General features: G+C 44.5%; 1 protein-coding gene across 1 annotated transcript; it reads right to left on the minus strand.

Annotated features, from left to right (window-relative positions):
* Positions 1-9322: 9322 nt before the first annotated feature.
* Positions 9323-14880, minus strand: sla1a (Src like adaptor 1a). Its single transcript, XM_056298713.1, has 8 exons — positions 14751-14880; positions 14117-14227; positions 13434-13533; positions 13044-13130; positions 12701-12804; positions 11680-11811; positions 10794-10914; positions 9323-9955 (listed from the first exon to the last, which is right to left on the minus strand). The coding sequence occupies exons 2-8, from the start codon at positions 14187-14189 to the stop codon at positions 9742-9744; spliced, it is 831 nt and encodes a 276-aa protein (XP_056154688.1). The 5' UTR covers positions 14190-14227; positions 14751-14880; the 3' UTR covers positions 9323-9741.
* Between the last annotated feature and the right edge of the window lie 9402 nt (positions 14881-24282).

A 24282-nucleotide genomic window follows, 5' to 3' on the forward strand; every position in this document is an offset into this window, starting at 1 on the left:
GTTCACGGATAAATCTCGAATGAAATTGATCTAATAGTTCTTGACATGAGGTGATCATTTCTTTTATAAAAACTAGGATGTGATTTATTTTGCCACGTAGTCTAAATCTAAAATTCTAAACTTTTAACTTTCCAGAGCAGAAGTTTAGCTCAGTGTCTGTGCCTGTTAGAATATTTGAGATCGGGTATGTCAATGTTTGTTGAAATGACTATTATGTCATTTGGTGGGTTTAACTAGGGTTGCCACCCATCCCCCAAAAAATTCCAGTTTGCAATTAGTATATGGAAAATATGTCATATTTAATGTTTTTCTCATTAAATAATTATGGTTTTATGTTCCCAAAAAGGCATTAAAGGGTTAAAATTACTTAAGAAATACATGTAAATTTAATAGTTATGATCAGTATTGAAGTTGGTCAAAAGATTTAATGCATTGAAGGTGAAACAAAATATTCATGTGCAGTATTTTTATAGCACTTTTAAGGAACTGAACATTTTTTGCACCGAGGGTAAAACGTCATGGTTTTCTGGAGAGGTGCCCAAGGGTTAAAGGAACTGCTTGAATTCATAGTTTGAGCCTTGTGCTCTGAACAAACAAAAAAATGCACTTTATTTTATTTTTTTATATTATTGTTCTGGTTCTGTATTCATTGATATTTTATAAATAAATTTATTTTATTTGTCTAAATTCTTCTTGTTACAATTGTTTTCATTTCTACTTGTGCTGGTCAATTATGAACACTATATAAAATAGCAGGAAACTGGTTTTTAAGTTGCACAAATAATTGGGTTGAGAGGAGCTCCCTGAATACAAATGACAGAATAAGACTGAATAATGACATCCGACAGTCTAATTCTAATGTAGGCTTGGACTCTGTGTATTCTATTCTTTCTAGCAATTGACAATATTTCTTATGTGTTCATTGTTCTGAGTAAAGAGAGAGAGCATGAGGAGGAGGCCAACATCACATTACAACATCACAACAGTCTAATCCTAATGTTAATTTAAGTTCAGATATTCCTCTAAATCCACCTTAAAAAAGGCCAAGTTTTTTTTGCCGGCGACCCTTGCCAGAGTCTCACTCTTAACTTTTGTTGAAACTTGGCAGCCCTGCTCTGAAAATAGCATTCCAGCTTGAATCTGCGGCTGGTTTAGTGTCACAACTAGCACCCTCCAACCCCTCCCTCTCCCAGCCCATGCTACTGACGCAGACGGTGCGGCCGTCCACGGGGTCTCCGAGCCCTGTGTCCTCGGAGGACAGCCTGAGGTGAATTTTGCTGGACGCCAGGGCGCAGCAGCACGCCGGACCTGTGGTAATTGCGGCTGCTCATTGCACCCCATCCGAGCCCCGACCTGCCCTGCCAAGGGGCAGAAGTGTCAATGCTGTGGCAAACGGAACCATTTTGCCAGGGTCAGCCGCTCTGCCCCCACAGCCGCCAGTCCAGTGCCACATTTCCTTGGTCCCCCAGCACCAACGACCATTCATTCAGTGAGCTCCACCTCCCGGCTGTTTAAGTGGTGCACAGTGGAATTAGATGGGGTGTGCCTGCCACTACTGCTGGATATGGGAGCTTCACGGTTGCTCCTAAATGTTGCTGCTGTCCGGTGGCTCTTTCCACTCTGGACACGCACTGTTGATGCCGAGGGTCTGTATGGCTATGGACACTATAAAATTGGCATGGTGGGCAAAATCACCTTCTCTGTGCGCTACAGGACCAAGGCCCTTCCTATTGTTCACCTTCCAAGTGTCCCGCCATGAAGCCAACCTTATGGGCATGGACTTGTTTTGTGCCCTGGGTTGCTCTCTCCTGGGCAACACCAGGTCAACCATCTTGACTGTTAGCTCGCCTTGGCAACAATGCTGGCCTTCTCTGTTCAAAGGCTTGGGCTGCCTCACTGCCTTTAACCACCAGCCTCTCCTTAACCCTGAGGTGCATCCCGTCATTCAGCCCCTGTACCACCTACCCATCGCCCGGCATGATGATGTAACTGCCGAACTGCAAACGCTCTTGGAGGCCAGCATAATCGAGTGGGTAGATGCATCCCCTTGGGTTTTGAACTTAGTGGTGGCAAGGAAAAAGTCAGGAGGCCTGCGCCCATGCGTCGACCCCAGGTCAGTGAACAAGGCTGTGATCCTGGACAAGTATCCACTGCCCACACTGGAGGTAATTACTTCCTCCTCCGTGTTCTCCAAATTCGACTTTTGCCAGGGCTACCTGCAGGTCCCGCTGCACCCTAACCGCTGCAACCTTACAGCTTTTGTGTCCCATGTTGGGGTTTTTTTTTTTGCTACACCTGCATGCCTTTTGGCCTCAGCTCTGCCCCCAGCTGCTTCCAGAAAATCATGACCACCATCTTCGCTCCAGGAGTGGTCATTTACCTGAACGACATAGTAGTACATGGTGCGACACCGGCCCTCCACGATGAACGCCTAACTAGGGTGCTTGATGTCCTTGTCAACCACACACTAAACAGGGAAAAGTGCATCTTCGCTGTGCCTGCCATCGAGTTTGTGGGGTTTCTGATACATGTGAAGTCCCCAGCAGCTTCTTTTCATCTGACAGTGAGGAGTTTTGCCAGGGGAACGTAGCACATGGGAGCAGGGGTGGCTAACCCTGTGCCATGGAGAGCCATGTGTATGCAGGTTTTCATCCCAGCCAGACTCCACACCAGGTGATTTCACTGATTAGCAACCCTTCAACCAAAGAGGAAGAATGTATCCGTGAAAGCACCTGGTGTGGAGTCGGGTTGGAATGAAAACCTGCATACACATGGCTCTCCATGGCACATGATTAGCCACCATTGCGTGGGAGAATCATACTATTCTCGCCAGTTCCCCCTCCCCCCTGAACAGGCGCCCCGACCAAGCAGAGGAGGCGCTAGTGCAGCGACCAGGACACATACCCACATCCAGTTTACCACCTGCAGACACGGCCAATTGTTCCTGTAGGGACACCTGACCAAGCCGGAGGCAACACGGGGATTCGAACCGGCGATCCCCGTGTTGGTAGGCAACGGAATAGACCGCTATGCCATCCAGATGCCCTTGTACAAGTTATATTTGTATACCACGAAATAGGAATTGGTGTTATTAATACATCTTCCATTTATTACATTGAATGCCTGTCTCCCGACTTGCTACCAGTCAGGCAGCAGCTCTCTTGTGGGGCAGCTTGTAGTTTTCATGGGCAATGTTGTGCAATACCGGCTGGTTAGACACAGCAACAATTGAAGTCTCCTCCATCCTTGCTCACTAAGGAAGCTACTGCCAAGTGGAGTCAACCACACACACTTCTGTGCTATTGGTTAAGGCTGCGAATTCGCCGGTCAAAGTTCACCAAAGTTGAACTCAAAAGCAGAGATGGAAATTTCTTTCGCCACCGGAAGCAAATGTTTTATTCGCCCCTTCACACACATAGAATGGAAGTGAACGGGAGGTGACTATTCATTAATGTTAATTTCACGCATGTGTGACCGTACCCTAATATTATGCGCACACCAAATCCGGCGAAGACGCAGCTGGACGCACCAGACCACTAAACGCTTCGGCTGGTGGGCAGTGCTTGGTTTCAGGTCGTCTGTTTTCAAGCAGGAGAAAGTGGCAGCCCGGTCAGAAAAACTTTTTGATATTACAGTTAAACAGTACACTAAAATATTGTAGCAAATTCGGGGGGGGGGCAGCCGGGAACCGCCGCAGCCGGGATACGAACCCGGATCTCCCGCACCACGGGGCGACTACGTTAACCAGTCGACTAAAGGGTCTGACCCATTAGTTAAGGGGTAGCGAGTATATTCATCTGTGGTCGTTACACTACCCCCCCTCTTTCAGGAAGCGCGTCCCTGTGCTTCAGCATATACCAGCTCCCTTGTGCCTCGGGGCGCACGCGCTACCGATGGCCTCATGGTCTCACCATCCCACTTCTGACACCAATGTAGCGAATTCGGGGGGGGGGGCAGCCGGGAACCGCTGCAGCACGAACCCAGGTCGCTCGGCAGTTCCTGGCTGCCCCCGCGAATTCGCTACGATATGTTCCCGAAAACATTTAAGACGGGAAGTTGGCAATGCAGTGACAGAATCTTGATTCATATTTGATCATCACTTTCTAGTTTGACAGTTTATCTGCATTTCGTGAACCTGGTGCGTGGCGCTAGATGAACTCATTTGCATAAAGTTCAGGTTTGGGTCGGGTCGTGTTTATACAATTGGGATACGGTGACGGTTCATCGACTCGCTGCGCCGTCGCCGGATTTGATGTGCATGTACCAGTACCATAACCATTCGGTTATGGAGACACAATCTGCATTTTGAGACTGCAAGTACTATTTCTGGAATCTAAAATAATGTGTCTGATTCCGTTGCCTACCAACACGGGGATCGCCAGTTCGAATCCCCATGTTACCTCCGGCTTGGTGTCGGGCGTCCCTACAGACACAATTTGCCGTGTCTGCGGGTGGGAAGCCGTATGTGGGTATTTGTTCTGGTCGCAGCATTAGCGCCTCTTCTGGTCAGTCAGGGCGCCTGTTCGGTGGGGAGGGGGAACTGGGAGGAATAGCATGATCCTCCCATGCGCTACGTCCCTCTGGCGAAACTCCTCACTGTCAGGGGAAAGGAAGCGGTGGTGGGCGACTCCGCATGTATCAGAGGAAGCATGTGGTAGTCTGCAGCCCTCCCCGGATCGGGAGGGAGGGTGGGGGTGGAGCAGCGACCAGGACGGCTTGGAAGAAAAACAAACAAATAAATAAATAAATAAAGTATCTGGAGGTCCTAAAACAAAATGACTGATATTACTGATAATACACACAAACAAACAAACACACACACACACAGTTTATATACACTCACTGGCCACTTTATTAGGTACACCTTGCTAGTACCGGGTTGGACCCCCTTTTGCCTTCAGAACTGCCTTAATCCTTCGTGGCATAGATTCAACAAGGTACTGGAAACATTCCTCAGAGAGTTTGGTCCATATTGACATGATAGCATCACGCAGTTGCTGCAGATTTGTCGGCTGCACATCCATGATGCGAATCTCCCGGTCCACCACATCCCAAAGGTTCTCTATTGGATTGAGATCTGGTGACTGTGGAGGCCATTTGAGTACAGTGAACTCATTGTCATGTTCAAGAAACCAGTCTGAGATGATTCGAGCTGTATGACATGGCGCGTTATCCTGCTGGAAGTAGCCATCAGAAGACGGGAACACTGTGGTCATAAAGGGATGGACATGGTCAGCAACAATACTCAGGTAGGCTGTGGCGTTGACACGATGCTCAATTGGTACTAAGGGGCCCAAAGTGTGCCAAGAAAATATCCCCCACACCATTACACCACCACCACCAGCCTGAACCGTTGATACAAGACAGGATGGATCCATGCTTTCATGTTGTTGACGCCAAATTCTGACCCTACCATCCGAATGTCGCAGCAGAAATCGAGACTGATCAGACCAGGCAACGTTTTTCCAATCTTCTATTGTCCAATTTTGGTGAGTCTGTGCGAATTGTAGCCTCAGTTTCCTGTTCTTAGCTGACAGGAGTGGCACCCGGTGTGGTCTTCTGCTGCTGTAGCCCATCTGCCTCAAGGTTCGACGTGTTGTGCGTTCAGAGATGCTCTTTTGCATACCTCGGTTGTAATGAGTGGTTATTTGAGTTACTGTTGCCTTTCTGTCAGCTCGAACCAGTCTGGCCATTCTCCTCTGACCTCTGGCATCAACAAGGCATATTCGCCCACAAAACTGCCGCTCACTGGATATTATCTCTTTTTCGGGCCATTCTCTGTAAACCCTAAGATGGTTGTGCGTTAAAATCCCAGTAGATCAGCAGTTTCTGAAATACTCAGACCAGCCCGTCTGGCACCAACAACCATGCCACGTTCAAAGTCACTTAAATCACCTTTCTTCCCCATTCTGATGCTCGGTTTGAACTGCAGCAGATCGTCTTGACCATGTCTACATGCCTAAATGCATTGAGTTGCTGCCATGTGATTGGCTGATTAGAAATTTGCGTTAACGAGCAGTTGGACAGGTGTGCCTAATAAAGTGGCCAGTGTGTGTGTGTGTGTGTGTGTGTGTGTGTGTGTATGTGTGTGTATATATATATATATATATATATATATATATATATATATATATAGAACCCCACTACAATGTAGCGGTTTGGTTATCCACCCGTCTAAATCTCCCTCCTCTTCATCCTGCCAGCTAACCACCTTCCCCCTGCCCCTAAACCCCCCCACTCCAACTCCCTCCCCCCAAATGCTCAGAATCATCTGAAATGCCGAGAAAAGTGGTTTTTAGCCATTTTTAGAAAAATGCATATTTTGCATAATTATGCATAATTTTAATTTTCTGGGATTTTTTCCCTTACTCTCTGAGACAATACCTACCACCTCCAAAAAGAATTAGGATCATAAGTGCTTTAGTTTTCGGTCCCGCTATCTACACTAACTAACACACACACACACACACACACACACACACACACACACACACACACTAAAACCACACACACTCACATTCCGAAAATATATGAGTAGATATATATATACATATATATATATGTGTGTGTGTGTGTGTGATGTTCCATGTCATGAAGTAAAAGTCAAAGAAAAAACTTTTTTAATAAACAGGGAAGGGAAATGAAGAGCTCACATTTGATTGAGTAAAATAAACAATTACTCAAATGTTCTGAGGCTTGTCAGTGAGCATCCAGCACTGAGGTGGTGAAGTCAGAGGTTTGGACAGCTGGCCTGGGGGCTGAAATGAAGGATGTGGGGAGATTAGCAGTACACAAAACAGACTGTATGAATAGATGAGGACTGCTTCAATCTGTCCAATTCATCCTTTTATCCCCTCTCTCCTTCTGTGCCTTGCTCCCATGGTCCTAGTCAGAGAGACGGATAGGGCTGCAGTTCTCCCTCCTCCCTCGGTCTCAGTTTGGGGCAAAAGGCCACAGTGCACTGTCCAAATGTTTTCCTTGGTTCTGACGTCCACTGAAATACCAAACAAAGTTGGACTAGGGAGCCAGAAACCATTCTCTCTCCACCCTTCTTGCCTCATCAGAGAGCCTGAACTTGAAGCTTTCTCACTGGACAATGTGCCCCGTGCGGGGGTGTCAGGCTTTGTTATCATTGATCTGTACTTCTTCCGCTCTTTGCCCCATCAAGATCCTTTGTTTCCACCATGTAAGCATGCAGATGTGTGATGGTTGGCAGAGCTATGGTGTATTCTCTTTCATATCTGCATTCATGTTATGTTAAATAGCTGCATGATTTCAGGGAAGGGTTGTTTTCTTTTTGCTGAATGTTCACGGTGAATATGCATAAATCTGCAGGTTAGAGGAAGGGTTTTTATTTTGCTTATGTAAATGCCTCTGGATAAATTGTCTTACCAAATTATATTTTCAGATACTTAACCTCCACCCTGATTTTTGGAACAAACTCCTGCTCAGCGAGCTTCAGCTAGCTCAAGTGTGAACGCACATCTGATTGTAATTTTCACCAGGCCATGTTAGCCATTTCCTGATGACAGCCTGTCAGCTTGGTAAGCGGTGCCATCACTTACAGGACGGGCTAAAGCATCGGTTTCCACACTAGCCTTTCATTTGAGAGTTTCCACGTGGTCTGTAAAGGTAGACTGATGTGTGGAGTGACTAATGCTGACTGGACTAGTCTCAGTATGGTGCATCACTTCGCTACCAGATGTGCAGCTTTCCATTGGTGCTTGTACCGTGCATACACACACATGCATCCACATACTCACTGTTCCTTATGTGCAGCTTGCAAATATTTTACGAGACATTAAAACCAGGCAACACAAGTATTTGACTTTGCCTTTTAACTGACTCAGTAGAAAGTGCTAGCTTTTTCAGACAGCGCTGAGTGCTAACCTTATGTAATTTTAATAGCACCTAATAAATTAGATTGGCCAAGTTGCTGACTTTGTGGCACTTGACCTTGTACTTTTACGATGAGTTACTGAAATTGGTCTCACGCAGAGTAAGATGCTTTAAAGGCTGTTTTTATTCATATAGCATCTACTTGCTAGTCACTTCAGAGGCGAAAATATTTTTTTCTGATTAATGTTCCCACAAAAACAATGCAACCACTAAGTTTCATTACCACCACAAGTGTTTGTGAAACTCTGGTTGTGTTGTTTTTGAAGAAGTGTGCAACTGCTGTATGTTCTTTATTTCAGTCATCATAAGTGACGAGTAGCTAGCTAGAGCCTTTACTCAATGGCTAAGGTCATTTTTGCTGTGATAATGATGCTAACACTGTCCAGCAATATTCATCATGTTCTCTCTGGAGCTGAAAGTCATGGCCGACTGCACATTCTGCATTTGGACCTCAGTTTGTGTTTTCAGGGTTTGTCTTTTGGGTAAGTGGCTAAAAATAGTTTCATCAAGAACGCGGACATTTCTCAAACACTATACTGTGGGAACGGTAGACAGAGCTAACACTGAGACAAATAATTCCCCCTCCGTGGTATACATTTACATAAGACAAAATTATTTTTTTTCTTTTCATATAACTTTATGTAACTGTTAATGCTCTACCATGATATGCTGGTATTTACAAGCTTTGCTTGACAGCAGCTGATGTAATTGTTCAATGAGCACCACATACGGAGGCCATGCTGAAGTGGGACAGAACGTTCAGGCGATGATAACATTAGCAGGATACAGTGTACCGAGGTCAAACTGCGGCGCTCTAACAAACACCAGTTGTTTGTCAGGATGTTTGTGTGGAATCAAGAATTTGGGAGCACTCTGAAGTACTTCCCAGTGTCGTCGCTGCAGATTTGAACCCTGGATTATGTCCCACAGCACAACATGTTCCCACGTGGTTGATGTGGCTGATGTGGTGCAATGCAGCAAGCTGGATCTAAAACACCGGCGGGTGACAGTAGGTGCTGTCGGTGGATTTGGTATTGGAGGTCTCTTGGCTGTATGAATGATAAACAGTGGGAATAATAAAAAGATCAGGCATGACTCTGGATGTGCTTGTGAGTTTCATAAGGAAGATGATGACCGCTGTGAAGATAATTGCAACAGAGCTCTGCTTATGGAGCTCCTCAGCCTCCTTTGACTTCACTGGTAGTGTTTGTAATCTTCATGATAACAGATATACACCCCCCCCACACACACACACACACATGCACACGGAAACGCCATCAGAGCAGCACATCTGACTGCAACACCAGTATGAAAGTGATGTGTTTTAAATAAACATGAACCTTTTTGAGGTTTAAGGGTGTTAAATTTAGATCGGAACATAGTTTGAACACTTTCGCTTCTCATGAAGAAGCTTGATGCTTGATATATAATATTTATTTAAATAAAACAACTTTTAACATAGCCTTCAAAGCCCAAGAAACCATCAAACCGCCAAGTTCCCTCATTTAGCAGGCTCGGCTTTTTGTATGAAATTCACACGTCACAGTTCAGTTGCAGCACCCGCCTGTTCAACTTCCACATTTAAGTTAATCATTTACAACTCATGCACAAGTTGTGCTGTACAGATGCATATGGTATCTTGTTCCTAAGGCTTAAAGTGCAATATCATGTACCCTATAGAATTTATACCATCTGGTTGTTTGGGGATGCTTCCCATTAATGTTGAGTAGCCACTGACCACTGACATTCAGCGCATGGTGGGCTACAAGAGATGAAGATATGTCCTCTTCCACCATCACCATTTGAAACACAGCTGTCATCTTTAGCGCACTGACGCTGGTCCTAGAATTCATCCTCATGATTCTGATAATCCAGGTTGGACTCAAAGAAAGCATAAACCGATTTGCTCTTCTGTTTCCTGCTGGTCTTCTTCTGTGAGTGTTGCTGGCCCTCGGAGAAAGCCAGGTACGCGGCGATGCTGTTCCTGACTCCATAGCTCACCAGGGAGTCACAGTTGTTAGGTAAGCTAGAATCTCCCGTGGCGACCAGCTCCCTCCTGTGATGTGTAAAAGTGATGAAAGAAATGAGAATTAACCACTTGTGGATTAAGAATTGTGGGGTTTTTTTTATGCCTTCTTCCTGTCATGAAACTCGAAGTAGACAAATTCACTTGATACAAAATGGTAGGGCGCTATCTTTAGCAGGGGGTAGTAGGGTTGGCTGCTACAGCAAGGACAGAATTTTAGACCAGGTTTTATGACTCAAATGGCCTTCACACTTCAGCGCAAGAACTGCTGCCTCCACCATGTTAGCTAACTTGCTAACAAGATATGCTAACCTAAACATGGCTAATCCTGCAGCATGCAACTTCAGCGCATCAAGTAGCAACAAAATAAGTTTCGATTTGAATTTAGTTGCACACTGGATTTGTTATCCTTTTTGCCATTTTTCTTATTGCTATGACGAAGCAAAAAAAAAAAACAACTATTATTGCTAGTATTAAACTATTGAACTAAAGTATTATTATACTACACTATTATTGCTATGATGCAACAGCTTGTTTTAGTTTTCTTGACCACAAGTTGAAATCATCAAGCTTAGCTTTACACAGTTTTCCTCAACTTTGAGGTCAGATTTATCAAAAATGAAACTAAACTGTGTTGGTGTAATCCAGATTAGCATCAGTACAGATCCCATAGGGCTCAGCGCCCAAACTATGACACCTTTTCTTTGAAATTCAAACAATGTTACAAATGCCAAATTTGCAGCAGCTTTTCACACCTTGCAAAAAGTTTGACCAGCCCAGCCCCCCACCCCACCTCACAGGACAATATACATGATTTTTTTTATATATATAAAAATGATAAGAGAAAATATCATTATCAAGCTCTTACTGATTGACATTTCTCCAGTCAAAGTTGTGTCGCATCACTACGGGCGGAGGGACATCTGATGAAGGCAGTGTTCCAGACAGGCAGGGAGAGGTCAGCATGCAACACAGACCATCTGCACAATCTGGTGGTACGCAAATAGGAGAAGTAAAATGTTGACATCTACCCTACTCGGCAAACAGACAAGGCTTTTTGCAAAAAGCAACACTGCAGTAAACCCCTACACACATTCAATCAAATGGATCACTCAACCAGGTACTAAAACCAAATGTGGGGAGAGAAAAACACGTCTCAAAATAACCGCATGGTCAAGACCAATAAATGCAGTTTGTACTCACAAAGCACAGCTACATGATCGTTATCAAGTACATATATATGTATATCATGATATTGCTTGCATGCGGTGCAGAGAATATAGTTAACCGATAAGAATCAGCTGTGCAAGGGGCTTGAAGGGTTGTTTTTAGTGTGATGTGGAAACGTATGCACACTTCTCTGTGGTGTTTATGCATGCATATACCATTTGCATACCAAGTTGTGACTTGTGTGAAACTATGCACGTGTGTGTTTTTGTAAGAGAGGCACGCCCATATGTGTGTGTGTATATATATATATATATATATATAGAGCGTTTTTTTCCGAAACCGTCAATGGTGTTGCTATAAGTGCTCAACCAATGAGCGGAATATCAACACAGATACAGGGGGGAAAAAAGTTTTAATACATTGCAGTACAGGCCTGTTTCGTGCACGATGCACAAAACAGGCCTGTACTGCAATGTATTAAAGAAAAAATGTTCCTGTATCTGTGTTGACGTATATATATATGTGTGTGTGTGTGTGTGTGTGTGTGTGTGTGTGTGTGTGTGTGTGTATGTATGTACACTCACCAGAGTAGTGGTTGATCAAATCTTCAAGACACTGGAAAGTGAGTCGGGGAGAAATGTAGTACCAGCTGTTGTCCATTCGGAAGATACGATAGTGCTTTATGCTTTGGTGACTCACAGAGAGCGAATACGCACCTGTGGATTAATTATATAATGCACATTAGAAATAAGACTTAAATACGTGCAACTCTATTCTGTTCCGGATGAATAGTAGGTATAATATAGAATAATGTACTAATATGAATATATCAGAGGCCATTATAATGCAGTAGAAGACCCAAAACTTTTCTCATCAACGATTTGTTTATGTCTTGGTACTTTCACATACATAAGGAGGAACTAAAAGCAGAAGTTAATGCAACCACCACAGATATTCGCTTTAACACGTCACACGGAAAGTGTTTTTTGGCGAGAAGAAACATGGCGTGATGAAATGTTTTTTGTGTTATGAGTCAAAAATATTTCATATGTAAATTTTATCACATAGAACTTGTTAGTTATATTTCCGTCACATGACCCAATGCAAATGAGGCCAAAGAAACGTGGGAATTATTATGAGCTGTTTTCCCCCGATTGTTTTTTTTGTTTTGTTATATCATGTGTTTTACTCTGCTGAAAATACCAATGAGTTTCACTGGCATATCCGTTTGTTAAGATCTGCCCAGTGTTTTTATCGGGACTTAAATAAAGTTCAGTTTGCTCTGGTCTCTGTCTCATCTTGCATTTGAACCTCCGGTGCTGACGTTCTTGACTCAGATTCATCTAAAGCTGGTGTCCAGTTGTCTCTGACTAAGCTGAACTTTTAGACGGACACTAATTACAAACAGCAAATCATGCAAAGGTTCATGCAAGATTGCATGCATGCAATCATGCAAAACATGCAAACTCCTAACTTTGGCTATAGTGAATGAGCTTTCACCATTCCCATAAACTCCGTTGTTTCAGGGATGGTTCTTATTAGTGAGTGCTTGGTCACCAGAGCTGGTCCTGATGTTGCTGGTGGGACCAGTGTGGTTCTGCTCACCTCTTTCATTGGTGTTCTCCCGCACCAGGAACGAGCCGACTCTGTTCCCAGGTAGTTTCAGCAGCTCCTCCGCCTTCTGCCTCCCTACGCCGTCAAACAGCCAACTGAGGAACACAAACACCTCCATTCATCACCATTTCCCAGACTACTCGAGCCGAGACAAAATACTCAGACGGTATCTTAAACCCAAACAGCGCTACCAGCCTCCAAACTTGCATTTTAAAGTTTTGTATATCCTAATATCCTATGATGTAATCACGTAATTAAACTTGAAAATGAACAATGTCATCTAAAATGATGACTTTAATAGCTGTACCTGTTGGTACAGTGTTGCTTTACTTACCCATGGTAGACTTTCACCACATGGGAGTTTGGGATATAGTTCTCCTTCCCAGTTTGGATTGAGTGGACTCTCCACCAGTAACCCTCCCTGACCAACAACAGAAGAGGAATAGGAATCAGCTACTGTACTTTCAACATGATACTTCTCTGTGTATCATTCAACCACAGGGACAGCACGTGAGGTACCATGAGGCCAACAAGTCAAGTCCCGCATTATGGAGTAAGTATGTGGAAGCTTTCATTTGTTGCTACTTTTGAGACGCTTCTGTAATGTGCGTTAGTGGCCGTACAGGTCTAAAAATATAAAAAGGCATGCCTTACGCTGCACGCGGAAAGTTCAGATCAGTAAACAAAACTAGTGCTGATGAGGAGCAATGAGACATGGACATACTCTGAGATGAGTAGAAGCTTTTCTCCCATCCTGAAGATGGGCTCGCTGACATCCCGGCATGGGTAGTCCTGGATCACTGCTACCATGTCCTGTGAGTCCTCTACAGCCCGCCAATAACAATACACAGATGTTATCATTTAGTGGTACATGTATTGGATATATATATACAGCAGCAATAGTACACTTTTTAAATAGTATTTGAAAAAAAGTCTGTGCTTGTTTTGAAGAGCACCAAATCGGTTTGGTTTGCGGCATCGTGACAAGTCGGATTAGCACCGAACAAGCTGTCAATCACAGATATGTATTTTAAACTAATTTACATTACAAATACTTTAATTCTCATTTTTGAAATTTTCTGGCACTGATTGTTTGTGTTGTTACACAACCTGTTATACAAGCCAACATTTTAGAACAAGTTATTTGTAGTGTTAACACTATTTAACACACGGACTGCATATCCATCTGTACATTGCTGATTAAAAAGAAGGGAACTTGCTTTGGCACCATGTCCGTAAAATATCAGATGCTTACAGTGGAAATACAAAATGTTGGTTACAATCGTATGAAGTACGTCGTGACTATCAGTACTGCGTATCTGCTGAAAACAGAAGTTGTGCTTTCCGAATAATCAGCTGAAATAATTTCTAGTGTTGAACTCTTTAGAAGGTGATGGAGGACCTTACTCTTCAGGGTGCTGTCATGGTTGTGTGGTCTGCTGTTGCCCCTGACGCTCAGCCCTCTCATCACGTTGCCCATCTTCACAAGGGACCAGACTCTCTGGTCTGGGGACTGACCTTAGAGAAAGAAATAAGAAATTTCAGCTCTCAAGTCAAGATACTTCCTTATTTTGAAATCAGAAGCGATTGTGTATTTTTACAGACCTGTCTACACAGTGGTTTCTTAGCCCTTGGCGCTGCCTTTGTAACTTCCTATTAACTGACCGATGATTTACCATATTTAATCTACAACACTTGTCGAAGAATGGGGAAGTTACACTTTGGCAAGATGTTCTCATGCGAGGTTTTTCCACTCTAGCCCAATGGTCCCAAAAGGGACCAGTACACTTGATGTCAATGATATTCACATCATACATTGCAAAACTTGCTGCCCGAATTGAGCTCCAAATGTTTGGTGTTGCATGACCGATACTGCAGAAAAACGTATTTAGATGCTTGCATAAAGAAACATTCTCGTCATATCTCTTGTCATATCTGCTGTCTTTTTTGCAGTTGTGTAGTCAGCCAAGCAGTCATTATCCACTCCATACAGAAACCATGAACCATACATACATCGTAAAACAATCCGCTTTAAAGGTACCTCACATGTAGCTTGTCTCCACTGTTGGCGTCAAAGTTGAGTTAGGTAGCTTCTGGTCCAAAAAGGTCAAGCTGGTGACACTTGACTTTAGGTTTCCCTGAAGTTCAACGTCCATTATGGGACCCCATCGACTCTTACAGCCAGTGGATGACACACCGGGCTGATGGGCTGTCCGTTGTGTGCCAACAACTGCACACGCACTTCCTGTGATGAAATGCGGAAGAAAAACAACCTGCTATGTGGCCACTTTCACATCAAGAACTGACGAAGGGGACCAAGACATTATGATATTGTGAGATGGAAATAACATTTATTATGGGTTTTTTTTTCTTCTGGTAAGCGGTCATTGTTCTCTTAAGCATAGCTGACGCCTGATCCAGCTGTGCAATATGAATCAAAATGATTTGTTTGGATGACATCCCATGGGACGTCACCCTAACTCTATATCTAAAGTGAATGTAACAGGCCAGGTGTTTTTGTTTCTGGATATTTTAGCTTGTTGTGGACCCAGAAGACCACATAATGGGACACCATCTGTAAGATACACACAGCACTGCAGATGGGGATGCGGGGGGGTCCAACATTCTCTGTGGGGGAGGGGGGCACATCCAACATCCTCTGTGGGTGGGCACACACCCAACCTTCTCTGTGGGGGGCTCATCCAACATCCTCTGTGTCAGAGGGCACATCCAACATTCTCTGTGGGTGGGGACACACCCAACATTCTCTGTTGGGGGGGGGGACACACCCAACATTCTCTGTGGGGGGGGGCACATCCAACATCCTCTGTGGGTGGGGACACACCCAACATCCTCTGTGGGGGAGGGCACATCCAACATCCTCTGTGGGGGAGGGCACATCCAACATCCTCTGTGGGGGAGGGCACATCCAACATCCTCTGTGGTGGATGGACGTGACATCTGAGGTTAATGACCGGTTATCCATCCTCTTGCATTCAAACCATTTTGTTAAATGTAAGCAGATACAGCAGAACGATTTCACTTGTTATTCCCTTTAACCATTAGCATCCACAACAAAAGGGTGGAAATTTAAAAAATTACAGTGGAACAAACTGGCTAAAGCCGTGGTGTAGTCGAGGGTACATAAATGCAGTTTACCCTCCCCTTTTTATATAAATTCATTGTGTACATCAAAGTAAATAGTATCAAGCTGGTGTACGTTATTGAGAATAGTGTATTTAAGTTGGAAAATACACAAACTAACGCTTTTGCGAAAATATTGTTCATGTTGGATGATCGCTGAATGGAGATCGTAACTGATGATCACATGATTGAAATGCTGTTACACACACACACACACACACATCAATAAACATCACAATTTGACCGCTCTAATTTGTTATTTTCAGTGAGGCGACTTCAAAGGTTGTGTTGGCTTGACAAGTGTGTTTGGCGTCATTTCAGTGTGTAGAGGTTTTTATGTGTGATTTGAGACTCCATGACAGCCAAAACCGTTTGGCTCAGAGGAAGCCAGTGGTTGCCACCTTACACGTGTGGTCTGGCAGCCGGAGCTATCTCTGCCATGCAGCCTCAGTCGGCTCGTAGTGCTGACCCTCACTGACACACACATACACTCGCATCACACACCAAGCATAGGCGACCGTGCCTTGCTTCAGAGCTGGTATTCAAAGTCAGGGTCTTTTGTGTCAGCATGGGGGGAAACAACATCCACGCTTGCTACTTCTGGACATGAAATAGAGAGGGAAAAGTGGTGGAGGATAATATGATATGTGCCAGTCTAAACACTCGTTGGCATTGCAAGGAGAAATAAGTTTTCTGTCTCTCTCTCTCTCTCTCTCTTCCTCTCTCTCTCACGCTCCCTCTCTCCTTCTTTCTCTCTCTCAAAATAAGCCTCTCTCGCTCTCCCTCTCTCCTTCCCTCTCTCACTCTCTCTCCCTTTCCCTCTCTCTCCCCCTCTCTCTCTTTCTCTTTCGCTGACCCTTTTCCGGACCTCTTTCTCGTGTGTGTGGCCAGCATTAAACTCAGTGCTGCTGCGTTTCGTCAGGAAATAGGAAATGGAAGCCCTTACACGTTCGCTGAACCCTGCCGATCTCTCCTTCCTCTGAGTTTAGATGAAACTGACACACCACACAAGAGGAGTCACGGCCTTATCTGTGTCTAGATTCATACCACTAAGTTCGGCCTGTCTTCCTTTGTTTCTTCTTTGTGTTTGGTTGTCCTGGTAGTGAGCTCGTTTTCCCATCATGGCGTTGCTCAAATGCCAAAATAAAAAAAAGCACCAGTCATGAGTCAGTCTTGACCATTTGATTCATGATGATTTGGACAAAAGAAAGTGACAGCGGGTCAGCGCTCCCCAGCCTCAGAGGCCTGACCAGCACCAGTTCTGTCCTGCAGACCCGCTGGGATTAAACGGTGACCAGTCTGCAGCACGTCTTGGACAATAAATGACCATTAAACTGCTAAGTGGCTGCAGATGTCTGAGCTAAAGGACGCTCACGTACACACGTGGCCTTTTTTTGTGCATCATGAAGGGAGAACGTATGCTGTTTGACTTAATCTACCTTTAAATCGAGGTCTAACAAATTACTGCAGGCCCTGGTTTCCACAATGCATCATGTACGGAGAGGCAAAGGGCGAAGATTATCTTTGGGTATTGCACACACACACACACACACACACACACGTACGGATGTGCGCACGAACACACCACTTCTTTTTTTTTTTTTACATCCTCTTTTGTTAGTTTGGTTAAGTTAAGAGTTATTTTCACAAGACCCTTTAGGTTTTCTTTTTTTATCAGCCCTATTTCTCTCTTTATTTAGTGTTTTATCCCGATGCAAGTTACCAAGCTCAGCGTAAGCAAGGGAGAAAACCCGTCGGTTTTACTGTGCAACAGATCAGCGACACTAAAGCCTTTTGAGAATGTGCAATATGCAACCTTTTGTGTTTTGTTCTTCCATATATCCAGGTATTAGGCTGTAAAATTCTCATTTCTCAGAATTTGATGTATTTCTAATGCCTCGGATTCCAGGTTACGTAACAATATTCCTCTATGTCACCATTTATTAGTCTCCAGAGGACGGAGCTCGTGTATTTTCCATATCAAAACCTGGAGGTAGTCTGCTGCAAGCCGTTAGGTCTCATTCCCCTGCCTTCCTTCAGGGCAAAAGGCAAGGCAGTAGCAGTTCTACAGAAAACAAATGGACAGGGAGCAGGGAGATCAGCGCTACTGCAAAACATATCTCTTAAAGCCCAGCAGGGAAACGTGGTGGCAGTGGTGGGATGTCATGGATACAAATAACTTATAACAACTTTTGTTATCAACCACCGAGCAACTTTATAGCTTCTGGAGTTTAAGTGTTGGAGAGAGGGAGGGCGAGAGAGGGAGAGAGAAATAGACAGAGAGAGAGACAGAGAGAGAGAGAATTTAATTTTAAAAAGACCTTTATTTACATCTATTCAGGAAAAACAGTTTAAAACATGTTAGAAAAAGGACACTCTTTTGGGATTGTGAGATTTAAAGTATTCACATTTATTTAATGCAAGACGACCATAGAGAGAGAGAGAGAGAGAGAGAGAATTTTGAATTTACACCAGCTCTTCATTTAACAAGAAAACAAACTTTAACAGTGAATAATGACATCATCAGACATAGTCACTATTTTAAATTAATATGCAGAGTTCAACTTCCATCATTGAACCAAGATCGATTCAAAGAGAGAAAGTCTTTCATTATCAAAAAATGACAACAAAACAAATTCATTCAAAGACGAAAAAAGACAGAGAGCAAGAGAGAGAGAGAGAGACAAGAGAAGAGAAGAGACCTTCGACCTTTAACCAAGCCTTTAATGGTCCAATTCTTCATTCACATCACGATAACATTAACACAAATGCTCATAGACATAGTGAAAAACACAACAATTGCCATACACAGTAAAACAAAAGGATACAGACCTTCCCCTATTTTTGTTCTTCAGAAATTACGAAGAATCAATTGGTTTTCGACAGTACAGAGAGAGAGAGAGAGCGAGAGAGAGACAGAGATTTTTTTGGAATTTTTACAACAGCTCTTAAACGAGAAAAACTAACGATGAACAATGACATTGTCAAACCTAGTCACGCCTTTACATTAACATGCCCAGAAAGAGTTCAGCTTCCATCGTAGAACCAAGATCACTTCAGAGAGAGAGAGAGACTTTTTTTACTTTTAAAAATAAACTTTTTTTTTATTATGATAAAATTTTCCATTCCCATCATGTCAGTATCAACTGGTAAAGCTAAAAAAAAACACCCAATAAAATCTCAAGCATTATTACAGTGGCTCCATCAACTTATTTACACAAAAAACTAGAGCGAGAGAGACGTTTACCTATTCATTTTTCCATTTATTTTAGGGTTTTTTTTTTTGTTTTTTGTTTTTTTTTGTTTGATACTGTATTAACCTATATCGCTGTCACCTGATTTGGCGACGTTGTAATGTATGCAGTCATGCCAATAAAGCATTACTGAATTGAATTGGAGAGAGAGGGAGAGAGGGAGGGAGGGGGAGAAAGATTGTACATGTGTGAGAGGAGGCGAGTCGGCTCAGAGACACAGAGATGGGTCATAAATTATTTTCCTCACATTAAACGGGGGGGAAATGTAAGTCGTACAGTTTCACCATAAACCGAAGCACTTCAGGCGGGGCTGTATTTCCTCTGTATACTGAGAGGCAGTTTAGCTGCTGTAGCTGTGGGGTAGCTCGTGTCACATTGCCACAGTTGTCAGTGTTTGTGCTCGGAAGGAAGGAAGTCTTCGCTGGTTTGAGACTAAGATAAACATCAGGGTCGAAAAGGTGGCCAAGTTGGCTCATATTCAGATATAGAATAAGTCCCCGTTAGCTCTCGCGCTATGGCACTTCACTGTGTCCCCACATCCCCGCTGATAAATGTATGAGCCACTGGTCTCCATGTCTTAGTCAGTCTGCAGCTTTTTACATCTCCAATGGCAAGTCTTGCTCATTTGAGGATACCTGTGACCTGTTGTTGACTCACTTCTGTATTAAGGGCTAAAGGTTGCAAGCTTTTTTGCAGCAATCCTACGTGCAGTGTGTTTAGGATCCCCTACCCGATATGTAATACAGACACATTTTCAAATGCAGGTGAGATGTTATGGAGCCTCTCTTCCCCGGTGGAATATTTTCTTCTGGACTACCTAGCTGTTTTGTTTTCCGACGCTCACCTCCTGACCGCTGTCACTGACACAGCCTGCCATGCCTCAGTCCGCTGCAGGCTGCAGACCAGAAACTATGCACCGCGGCTGCAGCATTACTCAGCACTGAGACATAACACAGGTGAAGCAAAACTAGCGTGCCTGTCTACCTCAGACTGAATGAACCCATTGTCAGTTTGGGATTAGGGACATTTCCCCTCGCAGTTTCTTAAGGTTGATCATTGTGTCCGTACCAGAAATTTGGCTGAACAGTGGCCGGTATGGAGGCTTATGTGACCTATTCAATGTGTTGTGTTTCATTACTGTAATTCTAGTCACAGAGGTGGACTTCGCACCGGGTTTGATGAAGTCAAGACAGTCGAGTGCATACAGTGTGATCGAATCCACACAAAACCAACGGGCGCTTATTTCTTTCAAAGTCAGTGGGCCATTGTATTTCAATAGCTAAACCTGGCGGCTAACATTATTGTCATTCCTACCGCAGGAAAATCCCAAAGACTAATATTTTGATTCTCGTAAATGCTCATAAAAGCGGCGGAGCAGGTGTTGGCAGGTGTTACAGTGGTTGTTAAAACAATATTTGGCTGTCTGGGACTTTCCTAGCATGGATAATTGTGTAAGAGCGCCGCATGATTGATGTCGCATTGCCCCGTTGTATGACATGTGGGAAGTTGTCTGTTTTGACTTTGAAGACCATCAGTGATTTGTGAGCACTTTCTCTGTATCCGGGTGAGAGACACTCCCCATGAACACAACCCTCTCTCTCTCCCTCTCTCTCTCTTGCTCCCCCCCCCCACCCTCTCTCCCACCCATAGAGACAGATGGTTTATGTCTGTGGCTGATGTTGGCCTCTGTTGGCAGTAGGTTAAGGCCTCGCTGCCGTGTTGGACCCCGCATGTGTTTGATCGTTTCAAGGACAAGCGAACTCCACGCCCTCCGTCTAAAATTACAAAATTACTGACTGTAAAGAATTTTGCTCCTCCTTTTTTTCAAAGTCTATATCAAGACGTGTCCGTTCGGTTTGAGGCTTTCCGGTGTGGCAGAGGGGGAAAAAAATATGCTAAAGTTATATAAATAATATCAATAATGGGTCTGTACACAGTTCCGCTTTCCCTTGAAACAACGCACATTCCATACGCACCGACAGCGGTAGTTAGCCCCGCTGTGGCTGCTGTTTTTTCTCACTTTAATGAGCAGTATCTAAATACAGAACCAAGACTGACCCCGCCAGCTCTGCAAACCACGAGATCAACACAAACAGACTATGTGCGCGCGTGTGTGTGTGTGTGTGTGTGTGTGTGTGTGTGTGTGTGTGTGTGTGTGTGTGTGTGTGTGTGTGTGTGTGTGTGTGTGTGCGTGCATGTTTTTATCCTCAGAGTGTTTAGGCTTGGAAGGCTTAAAACCAAAAAATGCCTATATCATATATGAAGTTTCCAAAATTATCCTGCAGTCCGTCCGTGGTCTCTACTGAAGTATTCTGCATGTGGACAGTCGGGCGTCAGCTTTATGGAGGGCAGTCTGACATCTAGATGCATTTTCGACGCAAAAGTGTGAGATAAAGCTCCAGACATCTGGGCGAGTAATCACTCCTGCACCTCGCTCATCCATTAACGCATTCCTCCATGTTCTCAAACATATCACAGCTGGATAATCCTTCCAGTAAGGGCTTGCGGCAGGGGTGTTCATGATTTCATTAAAAACTGTGAAAACAGAGTGTTTTATCTCAGAACATACTTGGACAGTGTAACCTTGGCAAGGAAGCAGCCACTTTTTTTTGTGTGGATTTTTTCCCCCTTTTTCTCCGAATTGTACTTGGCCAACTACCCCGCTCTTCTGAGCCGTCCCGGTCGCTGCTCCACCCCCTCTTCTGATCCGGGGAGGGCTGCAGACTACCACATGCCTCCTCCGATACATGTGGAGTCGCCAGCTGCTTCTTTTCACCTGACATTGTGGAGTTTCGCCAGGGGGCTGTAATGCGTGGGAGGATCATGCTATTCCCCCCAGTTCCCCCTCCCCCCTGGGCAGGCTCCCTGACTGACTAGAGGAAGCACTAGCGTAGCGACCAGGACACATACAGCTTCCCATCCACAGACACGGCCAATTGTGTCTGTAGGGACGCCCGACCAAGCCGGAGGTAGCACGGGGATTCGAACCGGCGAGCCCCATGTTGATAGGCAACAGAATAGAACACCATGCTACCCAGACACCCCAGGGCCAGTTACTTTAATAGTAACATAATAGGGGCAGCATGGCTCAGGAGGTAGAGTGGGTTGTCGGAAAGTTGCTGGTTCAATCCCCGGCTCCTGCAAACAGCGTGTCGAAGTGTCCTTGAGCAAGACACTGAACCCTTATACCTGCCCCTGATGAGCAGGATGGTGCCTCGCATGGCAGCCTCCACCATCAGTGTAGGACTGTGTGTGAATGGGTGAATGCGAGGCACACACTGTGAAGCACTTTGAGTGGTCGGTAGACTAGAAAAGTGCCGTATAAATGCAGTCCATTTACCATTTAATTGGATGAAATTGCACAGACAGGGCCGAGCCTGTATTAGAAAAGCACTGTGTAATGGGATTATGGTAGGTATGAGAAGACCTGCACTGGACTGTATGGGTGTCCTCACCTCTGATAGAGATTGACAAATGGACTTTTCTCTTTAGACCGGCGAAACCATAGATTAGTTTTGCCCTGAATGTCAAATTTAAGGCTGGTATTCACGTGTATGCTTGGTGGTTTGGGTTGAGGATGGTGTCTCTAATGGTGGTATACTTCTGATCCCAAAAGTTTTGAATAGGTTTGTTTGCATAGCTTCCCGACGGTTTGCATTTTTCTCCGACAGTAAGCTCTGATTCCTGACCATAATTCCACTTTATATTTCAGTTGCGTCATGTTCAGATGACATAGTGTTGGTCTCGGTCTGTTATCACATGATAACACTTAATTGTATCCCCCATATTCAGGCAGGTTTTGTCTCATTCCATTGACTCAAGCCATTCCAGTCTGCCACAGTAATGAGGCCTGACTTAATACCAGTTTTTGGCCCCGTTGGAAACCATTACTCATGTGAATGACATCAGCGAAATTACTCTGGACCAGGACAACCACAAAACGGGCCAGCACAGGGCCATGTGATGGATCTAACTTGAATGGAGGCACTCAAGCATTGTAGTGGAGCTCTCCTTGCACATTAACTCGAATGAAGCAACGAGTGCAATAATAAACAACATGGAAAATGACCTGTGAAACTGTTCTCTCGTGCCATTGTTTATGAAGACAGCCATCAAGACGACCCTTTAAAGCACGCATGGAGCTGTAAAGAAGAACGAGCAAACCATGTGCGTCATCTGAAAGAGCCTTTAATTATCAGCGCCAGTATGGCTTAAGCTTATTAAAATATATAATTTACATAACATCCCCATTAGTCGATGAAATGCAATCTCACACTAATGGCGCCATTAAAGCAACAGAGTACCCTTCAGCGTAATCTCCCGCAGGTGTGCTTTGTAAAGAGGGAAAGTGGCCCTAATGTCTGGCTGTGATTCTAACTTGGTGTGGATGCATGATAGCCACCTGTGTATTCTGGCAGCCGTGGATGAGCCCCCACCCTAACATCCACGCACACACTCGCTGAGGATCATGCCAGCTTTTTAAGTACAGGGCAGAGTAATGACCAGTTATCATGCCAGCCACCCTGGCCGGGCCCATAATGTGCATCTGCACCAGCGGACCCAGCCTTTCTCCTCAGCAATCCAGATGGGCGCCTGCTATTTATTGCTGTGTCATCAGTTATTACCTAGTCATTACAGCCCAACAATGGCGAGCTGTTTTCGGGATGTTTTGCTTTCACTGTGCACCTGTGAAAGGAGAGCCATTCTCTGTTTTGCAGGCATGCAAGGTCAGCAGCCACTGAGCCAAATCTGATAACAGACAACGTTGTAGTGGACTTTCGGTGTGAGCATGCTTTCTTCTTCAGGGTTTACCTGTGGTGAGTGATATGTATCTGGTAGGACTCTGCAGTCACTGTCAGCTCTGGACAGCATGGCTGTTTATGTGTATGTTTAGATGGTGTGATTTATTTAGGTCATATGTTGGTCATTACATTAAGTTGAAAGGTCATAAATGGGAGTCCGGGTAGCATAGCAGTCTATTCTGTTGCCTACCAACACGGGGATCACCGGTTCGAATCCCCGTGTTAGACTCCAGCTTGGTCGGGCATCCCTACAGACAAAATTGGCCATGTCTGCAGGTGGGAAGCCGGATGTGGGTATGTGTCCTTGTTGCTGCACTAACGCCTCCTCTGGCTGGTTGGGGCGCCTGTTCGGGGGGAGGGAGAGGGGGAACTG

Source organism: Lampris incognitus, chromosome 18, assembly GCF_029633865.1.
Source record: "Lampris incognitus isolate fLamInc1 chromosome 18, fLamInc1.hap2, whole genome shotgun sequence".
NCBI classification, from domain to species: Eukaryota; Metazoa; Chordata; class Actinopteri; order Lampriformes; family Lampridae; genus Lampris; species Lampris incognitus.

Excerpts from the sequence above, each read along its gene's own strand:
- sla1a (XM_056298713.1), bottom strand. The coding sequence starts at position 14,189 with ATGGGCAACGTGATGAGAGGGCTGAGCGTCAGGGGCAACAGCAGACCA. Across the intron at positions 13,131-13,433 it reads AAGCTTCTACTCATCTCAGA|GGAGGGTTACTGGTGGAGAG; the intron begins GTATGTCCATGT and ends GTTGTTGGTCAG. Across the intron at positions 12,805-13,043 it reads GTGGTGAAAGTCTACCATGG|TTGGCTGTTTGACGGCGTAG; the intron begins GTAAGTAAAGCA and ends TGTGTTCCTCAG.